Raw genomic sequence first — 19,187 nt, forward strand, 5'->3', positions numbered from 1 at the left:
CTCTCCTCTCTCTCTCTCTCTCTCATTGCCTTAGGACAGTGATGGCGAACCTTCTAGAGACCGAGTGCCCAAACCACAACCCAAAACCCACTTATGTATCGTTGGGTGCTGGGTGGGCGTGGCCCATTGGGTAGGCATGGCCCATTGGGTGGGCGTGGCTGCGGTGGTAACGGCAGATTGGGTGGGACTAAAAAGTTCCATCAATCAATTCCAATTTTGTGAGATGTTTTTCCCCCCGCAAGATGTTGAAATTGTTTGATTGATTGAACCTTTTTTTTTTGCACATGGCGGCGGAGGCCTAAAGCGAAAAGGTTTTATAAAACCCAGCTGAAGGCCTAGGACAGGAGTAATGGCACATGTGCCCACAGAGAGGGCTCTGCATGCCACCTGTGGCATGCGTGCCATAGGTTCAGCCTTAGGATTTCTAGGCAAAGAGGCATTTCAGGTGCCCACACCTGGGTTCTGCAGCCCACCTCTTTTTGAGCTTCACGTACTTGGCTGACAAAGACTCACCTGGCAGGAATTGCACTGATTGGTTTCTTGTAAATTGTGATCAGCTTGTCCAACACAGTCATAGCTGTGGTGAAGACCCGGTAAGAGTGCAGGAAGGTGTTGAGAAAGTCAATGCTGAGGAATCTCAGGTCTGTCAGTCTTTCCAGGAGACGCCCCACGCTGGCATAGCGGATCTGGAGGACCTTGCAGGAGTTCATGGTCTTGCTGAATCGAATGTCAACATCGTCACAGTACAGGCTGGTATCTGACCTGGAGAATTGAGAGGGACAAAGAGAGGAAGCACAGAAAATCAGGCTCACCTGTGGCAATTGTATCTTTTCAGGCAGCAAGGAGCTTGTCAGTATCTCACTGGCCTGAACCTCCGAGGGCTGGAGAGGAAGCTGGGATGCTGTGGTTCGGAGTCCAGGTGCAGAACCTCAGCATTCAGAAGAGGTTACCACCATTTTGAAATGACTCCATGCTATTTTTTATTACAGAAAATCCCAAAGTGATTTACAATATTATTAAATAATAGATAACAATCCAGATATAGTTAATTCATTTATTTCTTTTAAATTGCATTTACTTGCTAGTGAAATTGATATAGTTTCAAGTAACCTCCAACTCTGTTATTCTAAAAGACTTTTGGCTCCAGCCAAAACATCCCGCCCAGTTTTCAATTCTCGGAGGTTCAGGCCAGTGAGACACTGGCAAGCACCTCCATTGCCTGAAAAGATACACGTGCCACAGGTGAGCCTGATTGTGCAGTTTTTGCCCTGTCCTCACATAGTTCTGGAGCACAGTCCACACTGTGCTATTCAATATACAGCACTTGACCCAGAATAAATTGTGGTACCAACTCCCCATGTTATCGATGGCTTTGTTGGCAGGAAGCCTTTTTAAACTAGGGGTAGAACTAAAAATACCCCCAGCAATTCTGGACAAACACAACTGCATTTCTTACTTGATCATCTGCGGAACAGTAACTTTTGAATTTTCTTCAAAGGCGTTCATCATGAGGCCGTTGCATCGGATGTTGTCTACACACTGAAACAGGGAAAAGAGGTTTCAGGAAGCAGGATTGATGGGAAGGGAAGCAGTTGTGCTCTGCTGGTTTTCCCAATGGATCTTTGGGAGACGTGTGTGTCTCTTGTAGACATTGGCTCATTTGGCAACTACTTCCTCTTCCAAATGTGATTATTCATCTTTGATTTAGTCCAGAGGATGACTTTGCATGTTGAGAAAAAAGTGAAGGATTCTTCTACAGCCCCAGGTCCTAACATCCCTAACCCTGCCTGGCCAGAAAGTGTTGGTTCTTCATGGTGAAACTGTTCTTACCTGGCTGATATCGCTGGTCCATGCAGCCTTTTCTTGCCTGGATGATGCCAGCAGGATAATGGTGTACGGGGCACTGTCTTTAGGTTCCACCACAATCTTGAAGTCAAGGTGCTCCGCATCTTGCCCAGATCCTTTTTGTTTTTATTTGAGGAAGGAGAGAAACAATTTAAGAAGATGGTCATGGGAAGAGAGAGAATGGGGATAAGTGAAAGGAAGGGAACAAGCTGGGCTGGCCTTTTAACCTCCAGCTTGCGTGGCAGGATCTTCATTTTGGTGCGAAATCCTTTTCACCTGCTTAGGGACTGAAAGGGCAGCTCTTTCGACGTGCAGCAGCCACCCTTTTATGGCTTCTGGTGCAAGAATGAAAGAGTGTGATTGCAGGAACTGCAAGAAATATCTTGGAGTCCTAGTGGACACTCACTTAAATATGAGCCAACAGTGGGCAGCAGCAGCCAAAAAACCCAATGCAATCTTGGGCTGGATTAACAGAGGGATCGAATTAAGATCATGTGAAGTGTTAATACCACTTTATAAAACTGTGGTAAGGCCACACTTGGAATATTGCATCCAGTTTTGATCACCATGATATAAAAAAGGTGTTGAGACTCTGGAAAGAGTGCAGAGAAGAGCAACAAAGATTATTAGGGGGGTGGAGGCTAAAACAGTTACAGGAATTGGGTGTAGCTAGACTTGTGAAATAAGTAGTAGGGTGACATGACAGCACTGTTCCAATATTTGGGGGGCTGCCACAGAGAAGAGGGGGTTGACCTATTTTCCAAAGCACCAGAAGGCAAGACAAGAAACAATGGATGGAAAATAATCAAGGAGCAAAGCAACCTGGAATTAAGGAGAAATTTCCTGACAGTGAGAACAATTAGCTAGTGGAACAGCTTCCCTCCAGAACTGGAGGCTTTTAAAACGAGATTGAACAGCCACTTGTCTGAAATGGTATAGGGTAGCCTGCTTGAGCAGAGGGTTGGACTAGAAGACCTCCAAGGTCCCTTCCAACTGTGTTAGTTATTCTGAGAGGGATGGATGAGGCAGCTGGTGCTCGGAGGAAGGGAGCAGGGGATAAATATTCCCCTCCTCCCCGCAGCAGCCCCAGGCTTGTGTTTTGCTCCTGAGATCAGCTGAGGCATTCCTTGAAGTGAGAAACCCCATTAAAAGCCTTCATTTAGCAATGGGAAACGCCAGTGAAGGCTGTTGATCTTCTCTTAGAGCTGACTGCTGCGCTTTCCCTGGCTGCCTGCTTTATAGGTCTGGGGGAGTGGTGGTCAGACAGCCCTCTCGCGGCCTGGATCACACCTCTCCTGCTTGGACAGGAGAGTCTCTGAAGTCCCTACTCCCAGGTATGCTCATCCCAAGCATCCATGGAGGAGAGAGTGTATAAGTGCCCTAAACAGACCCGGCTCATGCGGGGGACAGGGAATCCCATTGCTGCAAAGGACAGCAGCGAACCAGGAAAGAGTGAGGGGGGTGGTGGTGCTTAGGGGTCAAATGCAAGCTGGGATGGGTGGACAAGCTGTGCGCCAGGCGGGGCGGGTGGGAGTGGGGTTGCTCCAGGGATACGTACGGTCCTCATCCGTGCTTTCCGTCTCTTCCACCAGCGTGCAGTCAATGAGTGAAATCACACCGCTATTCTGGAGAAAGCACAGGGGAGGTTTTTCGTGAGAGCCTCTCGTGTCACCACTGCTCCCTGATCCTCCTGCTACGTCTCCTCCACCCAACAGGAGAGAAATGCTCATTCACCCTCCACCAGGCGCACTCGGCATCCTGTTGCCATATGTACCCTCCAGTCAAGTCAGTGTGTGTGGGGGGTTACCCTCACTGTGCAATAGCTGCTGTAGAAATTGTGTGCCCTTCAGTAAGGGAGGTTGCGGATCAATGCCCTCCCCCAATGTACTCTAGAGAAACCTGCTCTTGATGCTCTGCCTCTCTCACCTTCGTCAAGTGCAGCTTCCCTCCGGAGCCCCGGGTGCAAATGATCAGGTGCTTGGAGAAGAGGAAGCACTGCCTCTCCCCCTCCTTCCGCAGGGACAGGGAGCCCAGCCGTCCACGCGTCACCTTCCCCTTCTCGGACATCGGCACTTGGATGAGGGACCCTGCAGGAGAGGAGGCCCTGCCGTCACAGCCCTTGGCCCCAGGGACACCGGCTCCTCTCCCGCAGTGCAGAAAGGCAGCAGGCCAGGGCGGCAGCCTGGGCTGGGGACCCTGGGCAGCCCAAACCGCCCAGGGTCTTCCAGAGCGGGTCTGAGGGACAGAGGAGGAAGCCGAGGAGAATGGGACTGAAAACCTCCCAGGTCTCCCAGGTCGGCAGCAGCTGCCACAAGCTGGCTCCCTCTCAGAGGAAAGCTAAGGTAAAGGTTCCCCCGCACATGCGTGCTAGTCGTTTCCGACTCTAGGTGCTCATCTCCGTTTCAAAGCCAAAGAGCCAGCGCTTGTCCGGGGACGTCTCCATGGTCATGTGGAGCAGTGGGCTAATGCCTCCTTAAGTAACACCAACTGCCTGCAATTAGTGCAGGTTCAAGTCCCACCAGGCTCAAGGTTGACTCAGCCTTCCATCCTTCCGAGGTAGGTAAAATGAGGACCCAGATTGTTGGGGGCAATTAAGCTGACTTTGTAATAATGCAGCTTGGGGTGTGTGTGAAAGCCCTAATAAGCAGGCATATACATAGAATGAAGGCTACTGCTAACCTTGTAAGCCGCCCTGAGTCTTCGGAGAAGGGCGGGATATAAATGGAATTAAAATAAAATAAAATAAAAATGACTAGATGCCAAAGGCGCACGGAACGCTGTTACCTTCCCACCACAGTGGTCCCTATTTTTCTACTTGCATTTTTACGTGCTTTCGAACTGCTAGGTTGGCAGAAGCTGGGACGAGTAACAGGCACTCACTCTGCTACGCGGCACTCGGGATTTGACCCGCCAAACTGCCGACCTTCTGATCGACAAGCTCAGCGTCCTAACCCACTGAGCCACTGATCCAGAGGAAAGTTATAGCACCCCTAATGTAGCCTTGGGGAGCCTATTCCCAGTGGTTCCTCCTTTCAAGGTCATCCGTGGGTTACAGGCAGCCCTTGAAAGGAACCAGGCCATTCCTCGATGGCCGAGGCAGCTTTTTCACTTCAGTAACTCTTGTCCTGAATCTCCTAGCCTTGAACTTCTCTGGACAAGCCCCGGCGCTATCTGAGAAAGAGGAACTGCTGAGCCTCCTCAGGGCTCCCTCTGGGGCTGCCCTTTCCTGGAGGATCTCCAGCTCTTCAGCCTGGAGGCCAGGAGGCTCATGGGCTACCTTGTCTCACGAAGGTCTGGCTGGTGTCCAGGAGGATTTCGCAGCCTTCAGTAATCATCCGCTCGATTGCCAAGTTCTTCCGAATGTTTTCTGTTTCGCTCACTTCGTCGTGCATTATCCTACGCAGGAAGAGATCAGTCAGCCTGAAACCAGGATTTTTCTTGCTAGGACTCCTGGATGGTCAACTCTGAAGGTGGTTTTTTTACATGGCAGCTGCAGCGAGATTATTTTGTGCCAAAAACGGAAAGACTAAAATGCCCCCCAAGGGAGGAAGGCTGGTGAAGTTGGCAGAATGGCAGAGACGGCAAAACTGTCTTGTTTGATCAGGGAAAAGACAACTACGACATTTGTCAAAGATTGGAAACATTTTATGGATATGCTTTTTGCTGAAAGCAAAAAATGAACCTGGGATTTGATGATTAGAAAGGGTAGGAAATGGAAAGAAGGGATAATTTTTAGAGTGAGAGGACAAAATATAAATGCATTTGTATCTGTTGTCAAGATCAGAAAACTCTCCTTTGTATCTTTTTCTTTCCTTTCTTTTTTCCTATTTACTTATCACTTTTGACTCTCCTTTTTTCTTTAAATCTGTATTGTTTTTATTTTGCAAAAAATATTTAATAAAATTAATGATTAATTTTAATAAATAAATATTTTTTAAAAATATTTTTTTTAAAAAAGAAAGGGGTCAGGGTCAGCCAAACAACAAACACTCCCACCTTCGTAGATTTGCTGGACGTCCCCAGAGGAGAGAGCAGACAGAGGGCGGCTGGAGGAGTGGAAGGAGAAGAGCCAAGGAGCCGCTCTGGGCCGGAGATTCCCAGAATCCCTGGAGGCAAAGCTGGCAGCCCATCTGGGCACTCGCCTCAAAGAGAAACCTGGGGGGCCATGGGGGCCACTCTGGGGGGCCCAAAGGCGAAGGGCAAGCAGGAGCTGTCAGCTGTTTGAGGGAGCTGAGCTTCAGCTTTGTCTGGTGATAATGGGGGCCTGATAAAAATCAGCGCCTCCAAAGTTCTCCGGAGAGCATTTTCTCCCCCTGAAAGGCATTTGGGAAGAAGCGTCTCTGCAGTTCTAAAATAACATATGTTGCCTTGTCATTATCTGCTTCACACATCCTGTACTCTGTGTTTCTGCTTAAGGGCAGATGGCTGCTTACTTTTCCCAAAGTGATAATTATACAAAAATGTGAGAAATTCGGCATTTTTTAAAAAAGAGGATGAAGATCATCACATTGTGGGGAGACCATTTCTTGGATCAGCCTTGCACCCCCCCCCCCCGTCTAGAATGCCTCTTCGCTCCTGGAAGACTAATGCCTGCCAGTTATGGGCACTGTAGTCCAACCCATCTGGAGAGAACCAGTCAGGAGACGGCTCTTGGAACGACTGCTATTGCATTGGTGTAACTCCCTCGTGAAGATCAGCACCAAAACTCTGGGCAGTGTAAACGGTTTCAGAGTCGGAGGGCAGAGCACCAACCCTTCCCTGACTGGAAACTCAAATGGATCCTCATGCCATAAAAGCCTCATTGAGAGGCTGCTTCACCAAGCAGAATCTCCCACAGCTTTCCTTGTGCAGCTGAGGAAAGTGGGGCCGAGGAGGACATGGATCAGGAGGGATTTCTCTGCAAAAGGCCTTCAGTGATGGGTACCGAGGGGACCCTGGGTGCAAGGGGGGCTGCTGCCTGCATTCTGCCCTCCTCCCCATGAGGCAGCCATTAGCCCCTCTGACCTGGAGAGTTCCTCCAACTTGGACTTGGCGTAGTCCAGGCTGTTCCTCTCGACGTGCTCGTGGGGCGTGTGGGCCAGCAGCTCATGCAGGGTCAGGATGTACCTGGGGATCTGGTGGAGACACAAGAGAGAAGAGAACCAGGGACCAAGTTGGTGCTTTGGCTTGCCCAGGCAAGGCCCCCCAAGCTTCAGAGGATTGTGCCCCCGTTCGACTGAGGCATTTGTGTCCAGCCTTCAGTTTGGCATTTCCAGGACACCTTACGATGACCCAAAATGGGGCTTTCTCCAGGTGCGCATCGTGTTAGTGCCTAAATTGACCTTGTGCCCCACAGCTTCACCTGAAACATGGGGTAGGTCAGGAAAGTCTCCAGCGTCCGCTCCTCACAGTCAGGCTTGGCCTCGTAGTGCTTCAAGAGCTTATCGAAATCCCGGTTCTGCTTGCAGTGGGCCAGGATCTGCAGGCTGTACTGGTGGTTTCGAACAAACTCCTGGTAGATGTTGAGCATTGGCAGGAGGATGTCGAAGAGATCCGCTGTGGGCAAAGGCAGGCGGGCACTGAGCGGCCGAGGGGGGAGAGGCGGGTCCAGGCAGGCGGCAGAGTCTCACTGCTGGGGGAAACTCCATGGCAGGGCAGAGGGCTTGGCCATCGCATTTGGCGGGCAGGGAGGCTCTGACTGAGAATGCAGGGTGGATGCCACAACCCATTTGTGTCCATTCACATCTTTTAAATGTCAAATGTAGGGAGGAGTTTACAAAGCCCTCATCCCCCCCCCCAGCTGCCCTTTGCGCTCGTTCTCTCTGGGATCAGAGCTCAGGTGGAGGAAGTGAAGCTCCACTCCAGACTTGTCCCCATCCAGACCCCTCTTTCTCGGCCCTGGAGAGAGATGGCACGGGCACCCCTGAGCCGGCCTTATGCAAGAGGCACCTTTGGACTGGGACTGCCGGGGGGGGGCAGATCTAGAGGAGGCGGTCTACAGTGTCCTGAGAACCACCCTGGTGCCCCTTCCTATTTTGGCACCAATAATGTACCACTGAATAATGCCCCTTTCCCAGTCAGCCATGCTGAATTTGGAAGTGGCAAAGGAAAGAAAGGAAGGCAGAGAACTCTGAAAGGAAAGCCCCCCCCCCAGGAACACGAGTCTCATCTCTTTCTGGAGCCCTTTTGGAGCCTTATGACAGCAGGTGGGGGGGAGGAGACCTGCAAAGGAGCCTTGAGGTGCTCCCCGGGACTCCCCTGCCCCCATACATACACTCAGGGCTTTTTTTCTCATAGAACGCTCAGAACGGAGTTCCGGCACCTTTTTTGGATGGAACCTTGCAGAGTCGGCAAGGCGGGTTGTATGACATGTGTGAGTTCCGGCACCTTTTTCTTTTACAAAAAAAGCACTGCATACACTCCTGAAATACTGTGATGGGTGGATGATAACCTGGGCAGAAAATTGTGGGGAGGGGGCAGCCACTTTGCTTATCACATGCGGCACATTCGAAATCTGGATGTGACATTTGGCAGGGATCAGCTCAGGCGCAGCCCAGACAGGCACGATGGAGCTCAGCCAGGAGAGCAGTGAGTTTCATGCCGGCATCAGAACCAAGGACGAATGGAAAGAGCTTCAACTCAGCAGTGGCAAACAGGTGTGTGTGTGTGTGTGTGTGTGTGTGTGTGTGTGTGTGCAGTTGCCCAAGTAGCTGAATAAAAGGTGCAGGTAGCCCCAGGTTTGGGGGAAAATCTAAGCTCTGAAACGTACAACAGATCTTGGCTGCACCTCTGACTGGAGGCAGGAAGGATCTCCCTTCCCAAACTAGGGGATACTCAGAATACTCTGAGTTTGCCTGGAATGGCAGCCTGGCCATGAGGAGGAAGTAGAATGGTGAATCCCCACCCCACCCCACCCCCTCTGGATGCCTGGAAAATAAACCCCTAGCACTTTGCTGAAGGTCCTACAAGTTTGGTTTAATCTCGAACTGGGTAAACAGCAAATTTCTTTACACTCACCAAGCACCAAGGTTGGCCAGCTAGAGATGCGTGCTTTTAAGCCCTGGTAAAAGATCTGATGTAAAAACATGATGGTTTCACTAAAAAAGAAAGAAATACGGACCAGGAAGTTAGGAACTGAAAACCTGGCACTGAAGGGGGCAAGTGTGTTTGGCTTAAAATTAAAAATTAAAATTAAAATGTTAGTTGACCACAGGCTGTTCCATAATGCACAGAAGAGGAGGAGAAGACGCATGCTGAGTATTTCCTCAGTCAGCTCTCTGCATTGGTCTTCCGAAGCAAAGGAAAACAATCGCCAAATCTTAAAGTCTGAGAGAGCAGCCAATCATGGGGGAGCATCACCCACTTACGAATTTGTGGAGTAGCAAAGTCTTGCCAACAGACTCAGCTGATCCTTTTCCACCCCATTTACAATCCCCCATAGGATCACAAAATTGTACTGTAGTCTTGGAAGGAGCAATCAAAGCCATTGGTCCAACTCCCACTTTGTGCAGGAATCCAGATTAATGATCAATTTCAGAAGCAGCCATCGCTCCCTTTAAGTACATGGCTCCATCACTGATCCCACTATCAAACTGCTTGTTTGTTATCCCAAATCTGCTTTTTCACGAGTCTATGACCTGGGTGACTGAGAATCTTCATAGACATGTGCTTGTTTATTAGGGAAGTGCCTTTCCTGAACCCAAATCCGTGATTTCACAACCTGTCACCTTGGGAATGAGAGAGTAGAAGTCTAGACCTTCTTAAGAGAGAAGGCCTTAGAGATCCTCTGAAGGGAGTTATGTGGCTACCTCTCCCTCCCCCCCCCCCGCCCTTTGTCTCTCCAAAAGCTCAGCTGTGGCCTCCAAAGAGGCTTGGAAGACACCGGTTGAATTCCACCCCTTTTCTGCTCAACCTCAATTCCCGGCTCCCAGATTCCTGAGAAAGAAGCCGTCCCCCTTAGTCCCTGACCACAGCTGTACAGGAGTGAGGCACATCTGGCCAAGCCCCTCCCAACCCCCACCCCAGGTTCCCTCGCCTGTGTTAAAGGCACGAGGCAGGGCAGGACCGGAAGGCAGCGGCATTCCTTAGCTCCTTCCTGCTCACCTGTTCAGGAAGATGCTGCTGACATCGTCATGCGTGATGGGGGGCTTTTTAGAACTGGCCGCCATCCTCAGCGGGCGCAGGAAGTTGTTCACGAGGATGTGCAACTGCTGCACGTACTCGGCTTCGGCTTCCAACATGCTGAAGACCACCTGGTTCCTCTTCCGCATGCTGTCAGCATGAGGGGAGCGGATGTAATCCTGGATGATGGTCTTCCACTTCCTTCGGCAGAGCCAACCCCGGAGAAAACTCTGGACCTGTTTTCAGAGAGGAGATTCCAGATTATTGCCTGTCAAATGCAAGGCCAGATCCATCCCTGGATCTGTTATCCAGCAGTCAGATCCTTCCATGGGAAATCTTGTTTTCAGTCTCTTGAAATTATTTTTGGCTTTGGAACATTGATTCTCCAAAGTCTTGCGTTATTTTCATTGACTGTTTTGGTGCAATTTATGGTACTGCGATGGTTAATGCTCCATTATCTGAACCATATTTAAGCTTATACAGGTAGTCCTCAATTTACAACAGTTTGTTTAGTGACCATTTGAGATTACAATGGCATTGAAAAAAGTGATTATGACTGCTTTTCACACTAGCAACCAGGACTGTATATAGCTTTTTTGGCTGCTGCTGCTGTTTAAGTGATGGTCCATTAGGATTCCAAGGTCGCTCTCACTGCTACTGTTTCTTAGCCAGGTTTTGCCTACTCTGTACTTATGCCTTTTTCCTGCCTAGGTGTAAAACCCTACTTTTCTCCACCTTAAATTTCATGTGGTTGGATAGGGCCCATTGTTCATGTCTTTTTGGATCCTCAGCTTGTCTTCTGAGGTGTTGGCTATTCCTGCCAGCTTAGTGTCATCAGCAAATTTGATGAATTCCTCTTCTATTCCCTCATCTAAGTTATTTATGAAGATATTGAAGAGTATTGGGCCTAAGACAGAACCTTGTGGTACCCCATTGCTTACTTCCCTCCATATAGATGTAGTACCATTAAGGACTACTCATTGAGTATGGTTTGTTGGCCAGTTACAAATCCATCTGGTAGTGATGCTATCTATCCCACATTTTTCTAGTTTATCAAGAAGTAGGTTGTGGTCTAATTTGTTGAATACCTTGCTGAAGAATACTTACTATGTCCACAGCATTTTACTGGTCTACTAATGAAATAAGATTTGTTTGGCATGATCTGTTTTTAACAAACCTGTGCTGGCTAGTAATTATAACTTTATTTGTTTCTAGATGTTCATAGATCTGGTTTTTTATTATTTTTCCAGTATCTTTCCAGGTATTGATGTTAGACTGATTGGTCTGTAGTTTCCCAGGTCTGTTTTTTTTCCTTTTTTTTTTGAAGATGGGAACCACATCAGCCCTTTTCCAATCCTCCTGTACTTCCCCAGTGCTCCAGGATTTTTGAAAGATGTGGTGCAATGGTTCTGAGATAACATCTGCCAGCTTCTTCAGAACTCTGGGATGTAATCCATCAGGTCCTGGTGATTTATATTTGTCAAGGTCAGATGGGGGCTCTCTAACCATTTTCTTGCTTATTTTAATTTTTATTTCTAGTCTGTCTTTTACAGTTGCGAGGGGTCCTTGGTGCTCTCTGAGCTTGCTTGTTTTCTTGCAGATGTTTCATTACCCTAACTAGGTAACATCATCAGTGCAGTGAACCCCTCATTTCAACCCTGAGCTACAAATATTCTCCTTCATTTTACAGTTATGTTTTTGGTAGGTTGCGCTATAGTTTCTCTTTGCATGAAGACTGATGCAAAGAATGAGTTTCTAGGAATATGAATGTGGGATGAGGGGCCAGAAGCATTTTTGCAAAGCAAAATGATACCAGAGGCCAGCACTTAGTTTGGCTACACAGCAGCCCAGTTTCCATTCATTGGTTTCTTAAGTAGAAAATCAAGTCAGTTGGCAGAGCAAATCTGGTGATCTGGTGCCCCCCCTCCCAAGAAGTAATGCTGGAGGCCACGGCCAATGACAGGGATAACTGTGGGAAGCAGGACAGCCCATTCTCCCTGAATCAAGAGTTGCACCTGAAGACCATGTCCAAAAGGGGCGGGTAAAAGCCGACCTCAAAGATGAGATTCTAGTAGGGAAGATGGCCAAAGGGGGCTGCTGCTGAATGGATGCAGAGCAAGCTGAAGCCCTAAACCCAACCAATGGTCCTGAGGTTCACTTTGGGGGCCGGGGGCCTGGTGGCTCAGTCCCTGGACTGAGGATATGATTTGGATTAGTGTGACTGATCAGGAGAAGCTGGCGGGGGAGGGGCTCATGTCTTAGGCAATAAACACTCGAGTCTTCCAGCAATATGCTGGGGGGGGGCGGTCCCTTCCGGCACTGAGTGGGCGGCCTTCAGGAATGGGTAAGGAGACTTCTTCTCCCAGGTCTGAACATGGGCTTTTCCTCCACCCCTGTGATGGAGCTGGGGGCAAAAGTGGCTCCTCACCTTCTTGATCTTCTTGATGTCAATGTCATCGTCATTTGGCATGTTGGCCTGGTTGGCCTGGATGCGCTCGTGGTCCTTAAGTAAGGCGGCCATCTGCCGGGACAGAGAAAAGCAGAAACAGGCTCAGTCAGGGCAGCAAAGCCTGAAGCCGCTGGGCTGCCTTCCTCGGGCACCGATTCCACCGGCCTGAGGCAGCTCTGCAGTTGGTGAAGTTTCCATGGGGCTCAGCTGTGCCCCAGCCTCAGGGAAGGGGAAGAACGGGCCATTTCACGGGGTCTGTTTGTGCTGATGTAGGTTGTGAAGTTCCCAAAATGGTCCCTGACTGATGAGGAGCAGGAACGCAATATTTACACCACCCTATCTGAGGTACCATTTCAATGGTATCATTTTAAGGAGATACCTCAGAGCCAGAGGAAGGAGTGGGGGAGATTCCAAAGGGGTCTCCTCACCACGCTTGGAGGACTTTGTGCCTGGCCGCTTCCTTCAATCTGCTATTAAAAGGGATGTTACTAACATAGGGCGTATGTGATTTAATGATATAGTACACAAGGAACTGTGAGCCCAAAACCAGAAAAGTGGGGGGGTAGACTTATATACCACTTCACAGTGCTTTACTGCCTTCTCTAAGTGGTTAACAGAGTCCACGTATTGCCCCCGACAATCCGGGCCCTCATTTTACCGACCTCGGAAGGATAGAAGGCTGAGTCAACCTTGAGCCGGTCAGGATTGAACTGCTGGCAGTGGGCAGAATTAGCCTGCGATACTGCTTACAAGACGCCAAAGGATCTATTTTCTGTGCATCCGACACCAAAGATTTAGAATCCTTCAAGTAATGAGGGAGATATTGGTTCAGGGCAGAATCAGAACTGGAGCAAACCAGAGGAACCTGCTAGTTCAGCTGCTGCCATTCAGATCATGAATTCTGAGAGAGGAAATATCAGGATGAGATAAGCAATCCCGACCTTCACTGGGCAGTCGGTGGCCAGGCAGAAAAAACAGGCTGGGGAAGGTTGCAAGGAGCCGTGACTTCACCTAGCTCAGGGGTAGGCAACCTTGGCTCTTTTATGACTCGTGGACTTCAACTCCCAGAATTCCTGAGCCAGCATAGCTCATAAAAGAGTCATAAAAGAGCCAAGGTTGCCTACCCCTGACCTAGGGTGATGGGACAGAGGTGCACAAGTTGAGCTAAGGGACTTTCATGAATGGGAGGAGGCTCCTTATCGCCCTTGTAGCCTGGACTGGGCAGGGCAAGGAAACAGGCACCAGTGCTGAATTTATTTCTCCTGGAAGGGTCACCCAGAAAGTTAAAAGTAGAAAGCAAACCTAGACATAAAATCTGAAAGTGTGAAAGCAGCACAGCACTCAAATAAACCAGAATAAAACCAGTAGGAGGAAGTAATGGGGTAGTGAAGTTGCTATCTAGTGCTGCCACTAAACCTCAGGAGCTGCTTGTGGTGCTGAGGCAATTCTGTGCTTTGGCTTCCCTGCTTCTGAGTCTTCTTCCACCCAGCAGCAAATGCTCAGGGGTGAGCAAAGCAGATTTACCTTGGAAGAAGGAGAAACCAGGGTGCATGGAATAGCTTCCATAAACCTCTCCCCAGGTCCGGTGTTCCAGCTGAGATATGGGCTCCGTCCCTTGTTCACACACACAGAGCTTAAACAGAGGCCTTCTCCATCTTGCTAAACAGGCAGAGGTCCCCTCCGTTTTCTGTTGGGTGCCTCTGACAGCCCGCAATGCCCCCATCCCAGAGAAGAAACAAACTGCCCAGGCAGGCAAACCTTGTCCAGAGCTCCTGTGCTTCCCAGCTTGGCCCCTGGAAGACTCACCTGGCTTTTGGGGGAGCACCCAGGGCAGCCTATTTAGAGCTGTCCAAATAAATCATCTTGGGAACAAAACAGCCCAACTCCTACACAATCAATGCAATCGTCGGTATTTGCATATGCATATAAAGGGCCATTTGATCTGCACTTCAAAGAGCACAAATGGAAGTGCAACAAATATTTGAATGCAGAAGCTCCATAATCAATCAAAAAGGTTGAGATTATGCTTTGCTTGGCCTTTTTAAATAACCGTCACACTTTCCTAGAATCTCCTACTGTGGACTTCCGGGCTTAAAGTGGCTTTACAGTCTAAGCTGTCAGAATACAGGCAAAGGACATTTCCAGATATCATGGAGCCAGATTTTTCCAAAATCCTTGATGTACAATTTTTGTCCTTCTCTTCCAGACAAATACTGCAATTTTTTTGCTGTCCGTGAAACCATGTCTACCCTTAGGTCTCAGGAGCAACACAGAGAGGGTTTTGCAATCAAAACCAATTGGGCACAATGGCTTTCAACAAAGGAAGTTCCCTGCTCCAGGAATCTGCGTACCCAAGTCATGGAGTCTCGTGAACCCCAGGTGCCTGTTCAGAATCTGCTCACCCTTTGCCTCATCTGTGCATCAGGAACCCTCTTGCTGGCAGGAAGCCAGCCCCCTGGAGGAGTTTGGCCAGGGCCCCTGCACGTGAAGCAGGCGGGATGACGGAATGGCGCTCAAAATAGCAACATACCAAATTCCCTTGCACTTCGAGCAGCTGGCAGCACGTTCTGAGGCTGGCCTCCATACCTCTGATTTCAGGCGCTCTGTCTCTATTTCTCCATCTTCAATTTGTTGCCTGAGTTGCTTGGCAACTGTTTTTTCGGTCTCCACAATCTGAAGTAAATGGAGGTACTTCTGCATTAAGGCTTCGTGCTCTGTGGCGAGAGTCCCGTAACTGTGCGAAAGGACAGCAGAGATAGAGGAGCTGTTAAAAGTTGTTCTTCTTTCTTCCAGCTCCAAAACCCCTTCAGGCCTGACATTCGTGATGCCCCCAGCCTCCCTGCACCGCAACAGTGGGCTCCCGGGCCAGGCTTTTCCTGTGGAGCAAATTATTTTCAACTGCTATTGCTAAGAAGTTTTATGGAATCATAGAATTTTGGGACAATTGGATTGGAAGCAACCTTTGAGGCCATCAGATGCAGCCCCCTATTCTGTGCAGGAATCCAAATGAAAGCCACTCTGCCGAAGGGCTCTTTAGCCCTTCTTTGGCACAGCCTTCGGTACGTGATTCTGAGAAGTAGCTGTCAAGCAGGAACAGCTTTGAATTCTTTGTTTCTTTGCTTGTTATTTATTTATATTAATTTATTACATTTGATTGCTGCCAATCTTATCACAAGGCTACTCTGGGCAGTTTACAAGGTTAAAAGCAGTGCAGCTTTGTGGGATCCACTATTGATCCATCAGCCACTCCCAGCGAGATACTCTCTGTTGGGGCTCCACTATTCTCCTTCAAGTCTGTCTAGACAAGCCTGAATCTTGGAGACCTGTTTGGGTCAGCAATGCTGGTCTCTTCTGCGATGCAGAAAGGCTGGTCTGGAATCATGACACTTCTGGTGTTTCCTCTCAAAGACCGTTGGGCTGGTGTGGCCCATCTGGGGTAGACATCAGGAGGGGCTTTCACTGCGGCCGAGAACTTGCTGCCCACCAGCCACGGATTATCTGGAATTTCTCATGCCATATGCAAGATCTAAGGGTAGCCCAAAACCATTTTTTCAACTTCATCACAATGAAGGGAGAAGCCTTGTTAAAGGGATCTCATGGATCAGGGAAAGAAAGGGAGGGAGATACTGGCGAGCCTCACTATAAGGCAGCTTTGTATGTTTAATTGTATGTTTAATTCAAGAGTTATGGTGATTATTGGAGCCCTGCATGGATCTGAAGGGGCAGACGGCCCTTTGTGCTCTACTGCATTTCTCCTGCAAATGCCACTTGTATATATCTAGAGTCCAGCCATGTTGCAGCTGTCCAGGACTATCTGTCTGTGGGCAGCATACAGCTGCTTGTACCATCACAAAGCCCTAATGGAGAGAGGAACAGGAGGAGGAAGAGCGGAATAACCAGAAAAGCTGAATATTTTGAGGCGTTGCTCAGCTAGACGAGGTGAACTATTCATTCCAAAATAGCTGCTGTTTGCAAAGCATGTCCTAAGAGCAGAATGGCCCAGGAAGCAAACAGATGCCGCTATAAAGCACGGTAAGAATACAAGGCAGCCAGCAGAAACAGAGGAAAACAGAGACCAGTGGAATTAACCGGCAGGTTTCCAGGATAGGCCCCTGACCCATCACTTTAGAGTGACAATATATTCCTGGCTAATCTTGGCATACTCTGGCATATTTTGAAGCAGGTATCAAATTGTAGCAGTATTGACTGTGTGTAAAACAGCCTATCACACTAGTCAGTATTACAAAAATTTGTGTACCGTTGTACACTCTGTTGCCCTGTTGGCCACAAGCTCTGCTCCTTTGAAGCATCTGATTTGTGAATGATCCCTTTGATGATCCCTTTGCTGGCAGCATTTGAAGAAAAGTCAGAGACTGGAGCAATGAGTGATCATCCATAAGCTCAGACCGGAAGATTTATCAGATCAAACAAGGGAGACACTACAGCAGGAGTGGCAGAGACGTAATCAAAAAGAGAAAAAAAGTAAAGAAGCAAAAGAGAACTAGGAACAAGCGATATAAAAGATAGTCACTTTCCCTGGACTCAGAAAAATGTTGAGACCCTCGCAGAGGAAATAGACTTTGAACTGCTAAGCAAGAGGGAGAAGAATGGATCCCTGAAGGACAGAAGACAAGCAGCTTTGCCCTGAGAGAAGACAAGAGGGCTGAGAGCTGCTGGAGCATGGCTACTGTATAAGGAATAGAGACAAACAGATGCTGACCAAATCCATTAGCACGTGAGGACTTTCCAGATCCAGAAATTATACTTTCTGCTACTGCATGTGGAGACAAACAATTCTGTCAAGTGCAGCTACAACCTTTTCATCATGGACTTCAAACCTTGAAGACAGAAGGCTAAAGTTTTAGGGGATCATGTAATTTTCTTGATCATCCTTCTAGTGACTGGTCTTGATACAGAGCAATCTGATGAAAGCAAATGTTGAGTAGGTATCCATGTTGATAGAGCTAATGAAAAAACAAATGAGAGATCTTCCAAAGGAAATACTAAAAGCACAGTTACAAACAAAAGGAACACATCTGAAGAAGCCAACCTAGCTGCATGACAAACATAATCAACAAATTTAAACAAGTACACAAGTATAGGTAGAAAGAGAACTGAATTGCCAAGGAACAGTAAACCCAGACAGTCCAAAACTGGAGAGATTGTGAAAGCTCAGAATGAAGTGATGGGAAAAAGCCTTTTTAAGATATATTCAGAATAAAGAACTATATGATAGCAGAATTATAGCAGGTAAGGAAAAAGGAGAGATACTTAATTCCTATCCAGGGTGTGATGGCTCAGGGGTTAAAGATGCTGAGCTTGTCATTTACCAGGTTGGGTTCGAGACCTGAGCACTGTCCAACAGGATGAACTCCCGTTCTTTGCTCCAGCTCTTGCCCACCTGGCAGTTTGAAAGCATGCAAATACAAGTAGATCAATAGGTACCACTTTGCTGGCAATGTACCTGCACCTCAGCGTAATAGTCATGCCGGCCACATGACCACAGAAGTAGTAGTAGTAGTAGTAGTAGTAGTAGTAGTAGTAATGTTGGAAGGGACCTTGGAGGTCATCTACTCCAACCCCCTGCTCAGACAGGAAACCCTATACCATTGCAGACAAATAGCTGTCTAGTCTCTTCTTAAAAACTTCCAGTGTTGGAAGCATTCACAGCTTCTGGAGCCAGGTTGTTCCACTGGTTGATTGTTCTAACTGTCAGGAAGTTTCTCCTTAGTTCTAGGTTGCTTCTTTCCTTCATTAGTTTCCATCCATTGCTTCTTGTCCTGCCTTCAGGTGCTTTGGAGAATAGCTTGATTCCCTCTTCTTTGTAGCAGCCCCTGAGATATTGGAGCACTGCTATCATGTCCCCCCTCATCCTTCTCTTCATTAAACTAGATATACAATTCCAGCACCGTTTATTATATGTTTTAGCCTCCAGTCCCCTAATCATCTTTGTTGCTCTTCTCTGCACTCTTTCTAGAGTCTTGACATCATGTTTACATCGTGGTGACCAAAACTGGATGCCTTAGCAAGGCATTGTAAAGTGATATTAACACTTCACGTGATTTTGATTCTATCCCTCTGTTAATGCAGCTTAGCACTGTGTTGGCTTTTTTGGCAGCTGCAGCACACAGCTGGCTCACTATCATTATTAATTATAAAAGCCTTAAAACAATTTTAAAAAACCCAAGAATTCTTTTGCCATTCTGGCAGCCTCAGAGTGGCTACTTGTGGGCAGCCCATAAAATATGGAAGCCTCCCCCACCGGGCCCTCAGATAATGGGAAGCAGCAAGGCAGCCCTTCCCTCTAGCTGCTCTCCCTCCCTCAGGCTCAGCCTGACGGGAGCTGTCCTGGGGAGGCATTTCTGCCAGATGTCCTTACCTGGCATGACTGATAGCTGCTACCCACTCATCACAATCCTTGGCATCCTCAGTTCTCAGCTCCAGAGTTTTCTGGTTCTCATGATTGAAGTTAACCGTAAAATAATGCTATAAAAAAAAAGAGAAATGGTCTTTCTGTTATTTATTATTACATTCATATCTTGCCATCTTTTTCTTTGTAAAGATTCAAGATGGCTCAAAATAATCAAACTTATAGAACATAACATTAAAACCAATGAACTAAAAATCAGAATCATAATAAGTATCAGGGCTGCCTCCAATCAATTCCTAGGAAAGAAAACCCTTGACTCCATAGATTCAAAGAAAAGGTACTTTAACTAAGAAAGAACAGAATGCAGCAAAAGTCAGGCAAGGCCTGAAGCAAACACGTGCGGAAAAGACAAATTGAAAATAA

General features: G+C 48.0%; 1 protein-coding gene across 1 annotated transcript in view; it reads right to left on the reverse strand.

Moving 5' to 3' along the window:
• Positions 1 to 19,187, reverse strand: part of RASGRF1 (Ras protein specific guanine nucleotide releasing factor 1) — a gene marked incomplete at both ends in the record, with an annotated part of 49,748 nt that overhangs the window by 15,278 nt on the left and 15,283 nt on the right. Inside the window, 13 exons of the mRNA XM_083370923.1 lie at positions 514 to 762; positions 1,457 to 1,539; positions 1,831 to 1,967; positions 3,404 to 3,470; positions 3,772 to 3,932; positions 5,123 to 5,241; positions 6,850 to 6,959; positions 7,187 to 7,380; positions 8,842 to 8,921; positions 9,928 to 10,181; positions 12,374 to 12,466; positions 14,981 to 15,128; positions 18,774 to 18,880. Coding sequence (XP_083227049.1) covers positions 514 to 762; positions 1,457 to 1,539; positions 1,831 to 1,967; positions 3,404 to 3,470; positions 3,772 to 3,932; positions 5,123 to 5,241; positions 6,850 to 6,959; positions 7,187 to 7,380; positions 8,842 to 8,921; positions 9,928 to 10,181; positions 12,374 to 12,466; positions 14,981 to 15,128; positions 18,774 to 18,880 — 1,802 coding nt within the window. The remainder of the gene's footprint in view (positions 1 to 513; positions 763 to 1,456; positions 1,540 to 1,830; positions 1,968 to 3,403; positions 3,471 to 3,771; positions 3,933 to 5,122; positions 5,242 to 6,849; positions 6,960 to 7,186; positions 7,381 to 8,841; positions 8,922 to 9,927; positions 10,182 to 12,373; positions 12,467 to 14,980; positions 15,129 to 18,773; positions 18,881 to 19,187) is intronic.

Source organism: Vipera ursinii, assembly GCF_947247035.1.
Source record: "Vipera ursinii genome assembly, chromosome: 11".
In the NCBI taxonomy this organism is placed as follows: Eukaryota; Metazoa; Chordata; class Lepidosauria; order Squamata; family Viperidae; genus Vipera; species Vipera ursinii.